This window comes from Octopus bimaculoides, chromosome 5 (assembly GCF_001194135.2).
Source record: "Octopus bimaculoides isolate UCB-OBI-ISO-001 chromosome 5, ASM119413v2, whole genome shotgun sequence".
Classification (NCBI taxonomy): domain Eukaryota; kingdom Metazoa; phylum Mollusca; class Cephalopoda; order Octopoda; family Octopodidae; genus Octopus; species Octopus bimaculoides.
Window position 1 is genome coordinate 62800673 of NC_068985.1, and position 11629 is coordinate 62812301.

An 11629-nucleotide genomic window follows, 5' to 3' on the forward strand; every position below is an offset into this window, starting at 1 on the left:
TGAAATAGCTTGTGGTGTGATGGAGGAAAAAAGACAAGAAGAAGCAAAAGGACAGAATGAAACGTTGGACCTTACCTTGTCGACCACAGCGGAGTACACGATCGCTCCTGATCAGAACATGTCTTCCTCGTAACCTCTCTCTTTTCTGACTCCCCCCACGTGCTAGTCTTCGACCGCGTGTCGCCGACTTCCTGTCTGACCCTTCCGGTCTGGCTTCACTTCTGTTTGCCTCACCTCTCTCCACCACAACACACAGCTCATCACAGCCCATAACACCACAACAACAAACTGGCATTCAAGCACCCAACAACACACAAAAAATCAACAACATCACATATAGCAGACTCAAAGCTATCATTAAACACTTGTTGGACAAACATCTGTGAAAGAAAACTCTTGAACAAGATTAAAGTGCAACAACATCACAAAAAGCAGCATACTCCTCACTTTCTATCACCTCACAAAAGGCACACAAACTAGGGCCACATTTAAAAATTAGACCCGTTGCTTCCAATATTAAGGGACCCTTCTCAAAATCTCTTGGCTTCTGTCTAATATCCTGAAGCCACTTCAAATCTAGCCAGAACATGTTGAAAACTCCACATCAACACACTGAGAGATTTCAATCCATCCATACTTAGGAAAAATAAATACCTTTTAGCTTGGACATTGTTTCCCTATATACCTCTGTTCCTTCAACCCAGCTATCAACTTACTGAACACATTTCCTCTTCTCATAGCCTTAACTGCTTTGGGCTCACAGCTCCTGATATCCATGAATTGTTTACTATTATGAACAACACCGTCCAGTTTGAGGATTCCATTTACAATTATATTTTTGGACTGCTGATGTGGAGGTGGTCCAAGCTTTTCAAGCCCATTAACCATCAATATGCATGAACCAGTTAGAATGCTGGGCACTTAACAGCTGTCACTCTTGTGCCTTTTTTGCCAGGTGTGTGAATGACGTCTTGTGAGGAAGCTGTTAAATTACACAATATATTCAATAATATTGATGAATGTATAAAATTTGAAATGGAGCACTCCAATAACACTACTTCTATATCTTTGCTTGATTTTGAACTAAAAATCACAGATTGCTTCCATCTCCACTGAAAAGTGGCAAAACACCACCATATGTACATTGCCCAACTGCTCAATCAAGGAGATTGGTTTCAGAGTTGATATGCATTTTAGTTAAGCTGTTCTGTAGAAGTTAGTTTTTATATCAAGCTTTAGTTTGTCATTAAATTGCTGACCTAAAATGAATTCTGAACCAAAATTTAGTAGATGGGAACTTAAGAATAAAAGAAGCTATTTTAATTAATGAAACAAATCTTCACGCACGCACGCACACACACACACTACAAAACAGAAAAGTCAGCTAACAATAGCTTTTCTCCAAAGATTTCCTGAAGAAGGGGTCCTAACCTAAAAATATTGAAATACCAGTTGTATAACTTGCATTGTTTTGGTTAAAAATAAAACATATCTCAGACAATAGCTCATGCAATCTATGCTACTCTATTCTCTGCATGTACATATGTGTATTTATATGTATACAATGGGGTTTCTTTCAGTTTCCATCGATCAAATCCACTCAAAAGTCTTTGGTTGGCCCAGGGTTAGTAGAAGACACTTTTCCAAGTGCCACACAGTAGGGCTGTATCTAACTATGTGGCAAACTTCTTACCACACAGCCATGCCTGCATTTGATATAACAATTTTTCCATGTGACTCAGTCTAATCTCATCTGTGCAGCTCTGTACTGATTCAGTCTCACTGCTTTTTTCCTAAATATTATCAGGCTTGACTTTGTCTTGTATATCCTTCACTAATATTATGTGACATTTCTTATGCTTGAATATTTCATTTACATCGGTTGAGCATTTTCTCAACCCCTTTGCACACAAGCCGTTGTATTTCTATTACACAGCCATTAAATCTTCTCCAATTATTTTCCTAGTTTTTCCATAGTCTAAACACTGTTATCTATTTTCATTATTAATTAGATCTTGTTTATTAAATAACTTTGACCCAACCAAACATTTCTTAATCTTCTTTCTCCTCTTCCACTGTATTGAATGTGTTCCTGGAATTGTATGTCCTTATTATTCTGTATTCTCTTAGGAGGTAGCCAGTTGACAGAACATCCACTTTATTTCATGATCTGCATAGTAACATTTGCCATGGCTCTAGTTTTATCTTTTCCATTAGGATTTTTTGTCCTTTTTGCAATTTTGAAATGTTTGTAGCAAGCTTTAATGATTTAGAAAACTATGTTTAATGATAACTTACCATATTTTTGTATAGAAAAAAATCATTGTGATGAATTTTTTTATTTACTTTTGGTAAGGACGATGAAGATCTCCCATTTAAGAAAGGAGACATCTTAGAAGTAATTAGTAAAGATGAAGAACAATGGTGGACTGCAAAAAATGAAAGAGGGGATTCTGGTCAGATCCCTGTTCCTTATGTTGAAAAGGTAAACAACTTTTTCATTTATGTAAATTCTGTTGGTACTGTCGATGGAAAAGTTAATACTGCTAAAAAAATATTTTATGATTTAATGTAATAGATATAACTACATTTCATTTTAGATATTTTTTTAAAAGATTTGGTTTCTTAGAGTAAATTCTATTTCTGTATAAACTCTTTTAAATTGTATTGATTTAATTTTATTTTTTAGTATGACCCAAACCAGCCACAACGAATAAGTAATTCTCAAAACAGAGATTCTAACCCTAGTCTTGCCCATATATTCACACCTACTTCATTTAATCCGAAGGTAAGCTTACAGTGTTTTGTTTTGTTGTAGAAATTTCGATTTTTCCCCACCGATCAATGCTTTATTAGCTTCACGTTTGTCATTACTTTTGTCATTATAGAAGCTGTATTTTTAAAGTTGTTAGCCGAACTAATGTACATGTCAGGAGTTGCCTCCCTTAATTCCTAGTACTTAACATGTGTTTCCCTGTTGTATTCAGTTCCAAGCCACATAAAATTTCCTGCTCAGTATAAACCCTAACCCGAAAGCTAACAGGAAACTGATATCTGACTTTTACAAGAAAACCTATCGTGCTTACTTTCACGTCAAGGTTGGTGATCAGGCCCCTCACATTGTTTACCCGACATGTTTAGAACACATGAGACAGTAGACTTCAGGTACCCAAAAATTGCTGAGATTCACACAAAACGATCCGTCATTGACTGGTTTTGTTTTTTTCTACTTTCAAATGGGAAAAAAAAAATAACTGTTAACTCTAGGTATTCTTATTTTATATGTAAATATTTATTTTAAATTAAGTTTCGCTGATACCAATTCCTTATCCTTTTCCATTATTCTCTTCAACATCTGTGCCAGTACCTTTAAAATTCAAATTATTACTAAACAGTAGTGAACTTATATGGAGGTGACGTCTCATTTTGCCAAACAACTTGGTTACAGGGATGTAAACAACCAGCACCAGTTGTCAAGACATGCAAACAAACATGCACACAAAAATGCCACTCACAAGGTTTTGGTCAGCTTGGGGCTATAGTGGATGACACTTGCCCAAGGTGCTGTGCAGTGGGACTGAATCTGGAACCATGTGGTTATGAAGTAAACCTCTTACCCTACAGCCATGCCTGTACCTCTTATTGTAAATTCTATCTATTTCAGGTAAAATTACCAGCTCAAGCTAAAGTAAAACAACAGAGGATACCAAATATATATGATAAAACACAGCTAAAACTTGAGGTATGGTTTTTACTTCATCAGGCAAAGATACTCCTTTTCCCAATTTGTTCAGAAATAGTAAGACCAAAATCTCTAATAAGTATAAGCATGATTGCAAGGCTTACTTTTAATGTTTGTGTAAAACTATCTGATGTGATAGATTTCTCTTATAACACTGGTGGTTGTGGATCAGTAAACATTCTGATAATATTTGTGTTTTCTCATCAACATTTGAATCTGTCTGTTTCTTACTTCCCTCTTTGTTCTGTCCATCACTTCAGTCTTGTAAGTATGAGCCTGCAGAAAAACAAAATGTATATTTAAAATATTGCTCTCTCATTTCTAATCTATATATCAGTTCTGAAAAGTCAAATAAAACCTTAAAGAACTTAGAGAATGAATTCTTTCTAGAACTTTTCATTCGGCTTCAACTATTTCTTACGTGTTTTTACCCTGCCACAATTGTGGAGGGTACCAGTGGAAATGGTAGACCCAGGAAAACATGGTACAAAGGATTTTTGGATGCTGGACCTCACTGAAGGAATGACAAGGGACTGGGAGATGTGGCGATTTGCTGTACTTGATAAGACACGTCAAGCTAAGTAAAATCACTGTCTTCCACATACACAGGCATGTCTTTTCAGATGCTGGTGGCATTTAAAAAGCATATGTGCACCCAGCACACTCTGTTAAGTGGTTGACATTAGGAAGGGCATTCAGCCATAGAAACTGTGCCACAACAGATAATTGAAGTCTGGACAGCTCCCTGCTAGCCAGCTCCATGTCAGCATGGAGAGTGGACATTAAACGATGATGATGAATTTCTTCTTTCTTTTCTCTAGTCCTGACATCAAATGTACTCTTGTCTGTTTTATCTCTGGTAAAACTCAAACTTTTTCAAATTTGTCATCCAAAATAAATTGGCATTTATGTTGAAATATGCATGTCGGTATCAAAAAAACAAATCTGCAGAAAAAACAAATTGGATATTGGATTGTCCAAGTAAAGTGATGAATGACACTCTTGACATTGTGTGATGGTTGTAAATGAGCATCACTGTTATATAAGCAATGTCATTCCTTTTTAGCCATGGGGGAAACATTACCTTGCTTGGGAATAGGCAAAGGGTTGGTAACAGGAAAGACATCCAGCTCTAGAAAATCTGTTTCATTGAATTCTGTCTGACCCATGGCAGCATGGGAAAGTGGACATTAAAATGATAATGAAACAATTCTCACTCCAAGATGTTCAATTTAAATCTCTGACTTATGGTTAATTACCTTGTATTCAATAAAAGATGGGGTTCATTTCTGTCCAACTTGATATTTTAACATTATAATATAGGATTTAAATTACAAAATTATGTGGCTAATTTCTTGTGCTTTTCTTTTCTTTAATAGGTTGGAGAAATTGTTACAGTTACTAAAATTAATGCCAATGGTCAGTGGGAAGGGGAAGTTAATGGTAAAAAAGGAATCTTCCCTTTCACTCATGTAGAATTTATTGAATGTGAAATTCCTGAAGAAGATCATGAAAATAACAGTGGCAATGTATTTGTGAATCTGTCATAGATTGTGTATATATAAAAACCAGCTTGAATAGACCTTGCATCATGGGACAATTCTATTTCCAAATACAGAAAGGCCAAAGCAAGAATTTTGCCCCAAAACTAATATCTCTATTTGGCACCCGAACTGAATGTAAGTTGTGTGTGTGTATGTGTATGTATGTATGTGCACATGTGTGTGTACTTCCCAGAATAAGATGATTTTATATTGCTATTCTTACATGCCAACAAATGATACACAGTTTATTTGTTGCAACCCCCTTGGTTGCAATCATCAGATTTATAATCTGATTCTCTTTTGTTTTTTTCTCTCAACATTCATTATACAACTTTATTACATCACCTTCACTAATCACTTCCTCCCTCTGCGTTCTCTCTTATTATACACACAAATCTTTCCTCAGGTAACATTGCTGAAGCTTTTCACTTGAGTTGAGTGTGTAGTTGTTTTGTCAACTATATTCTCTTTTATTCTGTTTTATAATGTTAACAAGGCTTAAGGGATTTTCCTCCTTGGTCAGTAATTGACTTCGGGTAAAAATATTTGACAAACCTGACACATGTACTTACTTTATGAAACATTAAGATTTCATCTCTGTTTCCTCTTCTTGAAGATCCTTTTTATTTATTTATTATTTCCATTTTAGCCAAAATTGTGAATTAATTGTATGATATGAGAGGAAAAAGAAAGTGCACTAAGCATATGTAGTGCTGCTGTCATTTACAGTCAGGTATGCTAGCATCCAAAAATATTTGGAAGTTATCTATCCCTCCACTAAAACACTCTCTTTTACTTTTTCATTAACCTAAATATATTGAGAAATGATAATTCTTTGCATTGTTCACACAGCTGTTTTTATAAACTTTTTCTTATTTGCTGGATGACGAGGAGCAGGAAGAGAATATTTTAACTGTCATTAATATTTCAAAATATATTAAAACTGATTTTTCAATAGAGTTGGAAGGAGTTTTTACCTCCACTTCATATCTTCTCAACAATTACAGTTTGTTGAAAAGTCTTTGGCAGCTAATATCTAATTAACTTCAAAATTTTTCTAAAAAAAGAATGTTAGTTGAACACTTTAAACAGAAAACTAAAACTAAAACCCTTTTGTCACTTTTGTTTTTTCTTTTACTATTGTTAAGCAATGTCAGAAAACCCTCCAAAGTGAACAGATTATTTCCAGATACTGTCCACTTAGTCCATTAACTCCATAGAATTGTTGCAAACATTAGTTCTTACCAATGCCTTGTTAGTGTTTGCAGGAAAATATACCTCTTTCTACTGATTGTTATGGAAAATTAACAGTACAATCATTATCTAATATTTTATGCCATACCAAAAAAAGAAAAAGAAAAAATGGTTACATTGCTGTCTTTTAGTTATAAAGTGCCTTGTTTTCACCTTTACATTGTCTCTCTCTCTCTCTCCTAAGTAGTTATTATTTCATGATGTTCTGTGACTGTCCTTCTCATAGTCTTTCCACATTCTCTAAGCAAACGTCAAAAGTTAGTTCAAAGGAAGATAACTACAATATTCAGTAGACTAATTTACATCTAGAATAATTTGTTTTAGATTCTCAACTTTGACATTTACATCTTTTCTCAAATATTTTTCGGTTCATGTCATTAATGTTGCTAGTCCAAACCAGTTCAGTTTTTGAGGTTAAAATAAATATGATACATGAGACTACTTCTGAATAATTTCCCCTCAAAACATTGACACGTTGTTATTGATGAGGCATTGAAACCACACAATGACATCATGTATCAGAATAATTATATAATTACTGCTTAATACATAGCTTTGCTTCTTCCTTTTACCATATAACTTATCTTTGCGAAGATTACTCTATCCAGTTATAAATCTTTTATTAACTTGCTTCCAATCTAGTCACCACACCTATTATATTGTGCCTGGAAGCAAATCTCTGTGTTTTTTCCCCATGTATAGCTATTACATCTGCCTTTTCTAATTCTCTGATGTATCAGCATTCAAGTGCAAGATCAAATAAGCTGGCTCTTCATCTTGTAATAAAGCAGCCTTGCATTGTGAATTTGAATTTTTTTTCCAATGTGGTGCTATATTGGGAGGAAAACATGATTGCAATGAAGAGAAATTGTTAATATGTACTTTGTAAATTAAGGTTTTGTTGATGTTTTTGTACATATTTAATTTTGTAAAATTATAGTGTGTGTGTGTGTATGTGGGCATTTTTTTTTTCTTTGAAAAGCAAAAAAGAAATTAATCCTTTTTAAAATGATTTTCTAAACGAATCAGCATTTGTATATGTGTATATATGAGTTTATGTGCACATTATGTATGTGTATACATGTATCAATACATACATGTTATATGCATATAGATATACCCATGCATACAGCATGTATGCATGGATATGTGTGGATGTGTGTGCATGTGTGTATATATATATATATTACACATACACACAAACATACCCATGTATATATTGTGTTGTATGTCATATATATATAGTTAAGAACATAATTCCTTTGTTTGTACAAAGTATTGACTTTATGCCTTGTTTTTAATGTACCAGCTCTGCCAAATCTTGAATATGTCTTAATATTTACTTTTATAATAATTTTAAGAAAAACCAAACAAAACAAAAATAAAAAAAAATACCTGTAAGATAAAACTTAGCTCTGCTGCAGTTTTGTGCTGTTGTAGTGGATAAATAAAGTGTGATATTTCTTATCCAACACCTTATGAAATTTTAATGACACCTTACTCTTTCTACATAATTCAAATTATTTTTTATACTAAATCAACAAAATGAATAAAAAAATTAAAAAAAAGAAAGAAAACAGAGCAGAAACAAATTAATGGTGATAATTGAATTTTTGGATAACGAGATGTTTTGTCATTTAGTTATCTGTAGAATTATGTATATTTGAAAGATTTCTGTGAAATATCAACATGGCTAATGTAGCTTGGTGATTTAACACATGTCTATTAACTGGCTCTTACAAACATTTGAAGATGTTAAAATATTCATATTGAATCCCAGGGCCTTGTATTCACAAAATCACCAGAGATTATTATTATTATTATAATTGGGTTTAGATACAATTCCAACATTATTTTGTCCAATTAAGTGGCTTTATGTTTTAGGGTTTTTTTTTTATTATTATTTTTTTTTTTGTAGAAGTTTCTGACCTTCTCCTTTGTTACTGCTTATTCTTCATCATTTAGCACTAAATATATTTGTACAATGATTTGTGAAAGATCCAATCTTAAATGTTTATTATGATTAACAAGTTTACTTGATTCATATTTGAATGTTTTACACTTTGTGCAATGCTGTAATATCACAAATATATGGTTGAATAAATTCTTATAATTTAATATATATTTAAATATTACAGAAAATATGCCATCAAAAGTGTACTGTTTATTCAAGATTTTAAGTACCAATTTTCAACTTTATGAAAAAAATTCTTCACTATATATATATATATTCTAAATCACAGACTTGTTATTGCTCTCAGTCAAGAATTATTTATTAGTGTTTCTGACTAATGAGAAGTAAAAATATCACAAATTCACTCAGTTGCTTTTTTTTTTTTTTTTTTTTTTTTTTGAATGGCAATTTCCAATTTTAAACATGTGTTACTGCTATTTAAATTTTGGTTGTTTTTCCCTCCTTTGATAATCCATGAACCATTGTATTTGATACATTGTTATAATTACAGACACTGCCCTTCTTACCTGCTGAGTACCACATAATTTTTTCTGGCTATCTGACCCATCACAATGTATATGTTATTTTAAATGCATTGCTCCTCCTTTATTTCTTCACTCAAACAAGGGTCATACCACAAGTCCTTGATTTTCAAACAAACTGTGACAATAACTCAGTTCTTGAATGCCAAACTACAAACAAGTCGTTTTGGTGATTTATACTGCCACTGTTGAACCCTTTCATATAAGATATATTACTGTTGGTTTTTTTTTTTATCTGTTAAAGTAGTAGTGGAAATATTGGATTGATGCAATGTTTAGTTTCATCTTTTGGTATTTCGAGTTCAAATTTTGCCTTCCATCCCTTTGAGTTTGAGGTATATACAGGAGTCGACCAACTATAGCACCTGTGGACTTATGCCAGTCTAAGAACTCTTTATTATACATGTGGATGTAGCTGTTCTCAGCAAACACACTCAGTAACCTGAAACCTTTTAAAAATCACTTTTATATATGTCACCTGTGCCGTTAGGAAAGAAATGAACTTCACAAACACTTTACACTGTCCTTATTATTTAGATCCAGGACTGCTCTCATTCAACAAACCTATAAACGAAGGCACTTTGGCCATAGCCAGCCCATCTATTTTACAAACATTGTGTATTTCGAATTCCATTATTCAATATATTACAATAGGAGTATGACTTGAGGGAGATTTGGCTGCTATTTCTAGCAGGTTGGGCAGTTGCACAAAGGCTTCCCTTGTTTGCTTGATAAATCTCATCTATCATGCCCATGTAGCCAAAAGAAGAAAAAAACAAATATCATAAATATTACCAATTTTATACCAGTATCAACTTAAACTGTCCTTCTCAGGTCGATAAAAAGTTAGGACCAGTCAGATATTTATATTCAATATAATTGACTGTCCTCCCCCTAAAAAATAAGGACCAGTCAGGTATTTATACTCAAAATAATTTACTATTACCCCCACCCCACCCCCTCACTCCCAATCTTTGTGGGCAATGTTAGAAATTGCTATTTGTTTTATAATCGCATCAACCTGTGGACCGGAATTTTTACAAATAATTTATGATTTTTTTTTTGAGTTCTGTAGGAAATATTAAAGATGAAAAAAAAATTTTAAATAGTATACTATTTTTTTCTATTAAAAGAAACCTAATGGGTTTTGCTAAATAATTGTTTCCAACTTACCCACTCTCATAACTTTTTTTTTTTTTTTTTTTTTTTTTTTTGAGATTTTGGGCTATCGGTTAAAAATTCAAGTTTCTATTGAAATAAAACAAATTTAACAAAAATGAAACATGTTAATCTTGTTTTTTCAAGTATTTCAATCTTTGTCATTTCAGCTTCGCAAAAAGTTGATTACAGATTATTACAGAATATATATATAAAGTCTAAAGAGATGTAGGAGAAAGCTGACACTCTATAGGTCAGAGGCAATGGTGTTTAAGATCAAGGACAGACATACAGTTACAAAGGTGAGATGGAAAAGGCATGCTAAACCTTCTACATCAACCTTTTTTAAATCATCAGTGAAGATTGATCCTTTATAGTTGCAAATGTTGGAAGAAGTGCCACTTATTCTGGTCCTTGAAATTGAAAATGCCCTCAAGCTGATGAAAGCAGAAACAAAGTTCCCAGAAAAGATGACATAAGAAGAGATGTTATGGTGTGGATGTGATGAGCTGTGGAAAAATCCTCATTCTATTCTTTGATCACTATCTGAAGGAGAGTAAAATACCTACACAAGTAAAGACTCAAATAGCATCTTGCTTCATAAGAAGGGTGATAAAGAACACTATTGAAACTTTGCCCCATATACCTCTTGTCACACTGCTATTAGCTGTTTACAAAAGTCATAGTCACCAAACTATTGAAGTATATCAACCAACAGTTGAGGAAGGAAGCAGATTTACAAAATAATTACAGTATGATTGATGACACATTCACTCTAACACAGTTTATAGAACACATGAAAGAATACAAGCTGCCTCTGCATTGCTTTTGTCAACTTTGAAAATACCTTCCATAACATCAGAATGAAGGTAGTACTGAAATTTCTGGAAATGCTAGATGTCAAAGTGCAACACACTGCTCATGGGTGCACCACTGATATAACTTTACTATGGCCACTGGTAAGAGTTTCAGCTGAAAAGGGCATCAAACAAGGAGATGCCTTCTCTCTAAAACTCTTTATTCCCTGTCTAGAAGTGGTCAGCAGCAACACTGACTGGACATGATGTGAACATCAATGGGAAACTTAACATCATCATCATCATCGTTTAACGTCCGCTTTCCATGCTAGCATGGGTTGGGCGATTTGACTGAGGACTGGTGAACTAGGTGGCTACACCAGGCTCCAATCTGATTTGGCAGAGTTTGTACAGCTGGATGCCCTTCCTAACGCCAACCTCTCCAAGAGTGTAGTGGGTGCTTTTACGTGCCACTGGCACGAAGGCCAGTCAGGCGGTATTGGCAATGGCCATGCTTGAAATGGTGTATTTTACATGCCACCTGCACAGGAGCCAGTCCAGCGGTACTGGCAACAATTTCGCTCGAATGTCTTTTCACGTGTCACCGGCACAAGTGCCAGGAAGGCGACGTTGGTAAC

The 11629-nt window shown here is 33.9% G+C and overlaps 1 protein-coding gene across 3 annotated transcripts in view; it reads left to right on the forward strand.

Moving 5' to 3' along the window:
* Positions 1–10274, forward strand: part of LOC106869162 (adapter molecule Crk) — a 50154-nt gene extending 39880 nt beyond the window's left edge. For all 3 annotated transcript variants that reach the window (XM_014914776.2, XM_014914775.2, XM_014914777.2), the window contains exons 5-8: positions 2357–2485; positions 2690–2788; positions 3665–3742; positions 5122–10274. In XM_014914776.2, the coding sequence (XP_014770262.1) occupies positions 2357–2485; positions 2690–2788; positions 3665–3742; positions 5122–5292 (477 nt within the window). In that variant the 3' untranslated portion in view covers positions 5293–10274. The remainder of the gene's footprint in view (positions 1–2356; positions 2486–2689; positions 2789–3664; positions 3743–5121) is intronic.
* Positions 10275–11629: the final 1355 nt, after the last annotated feature.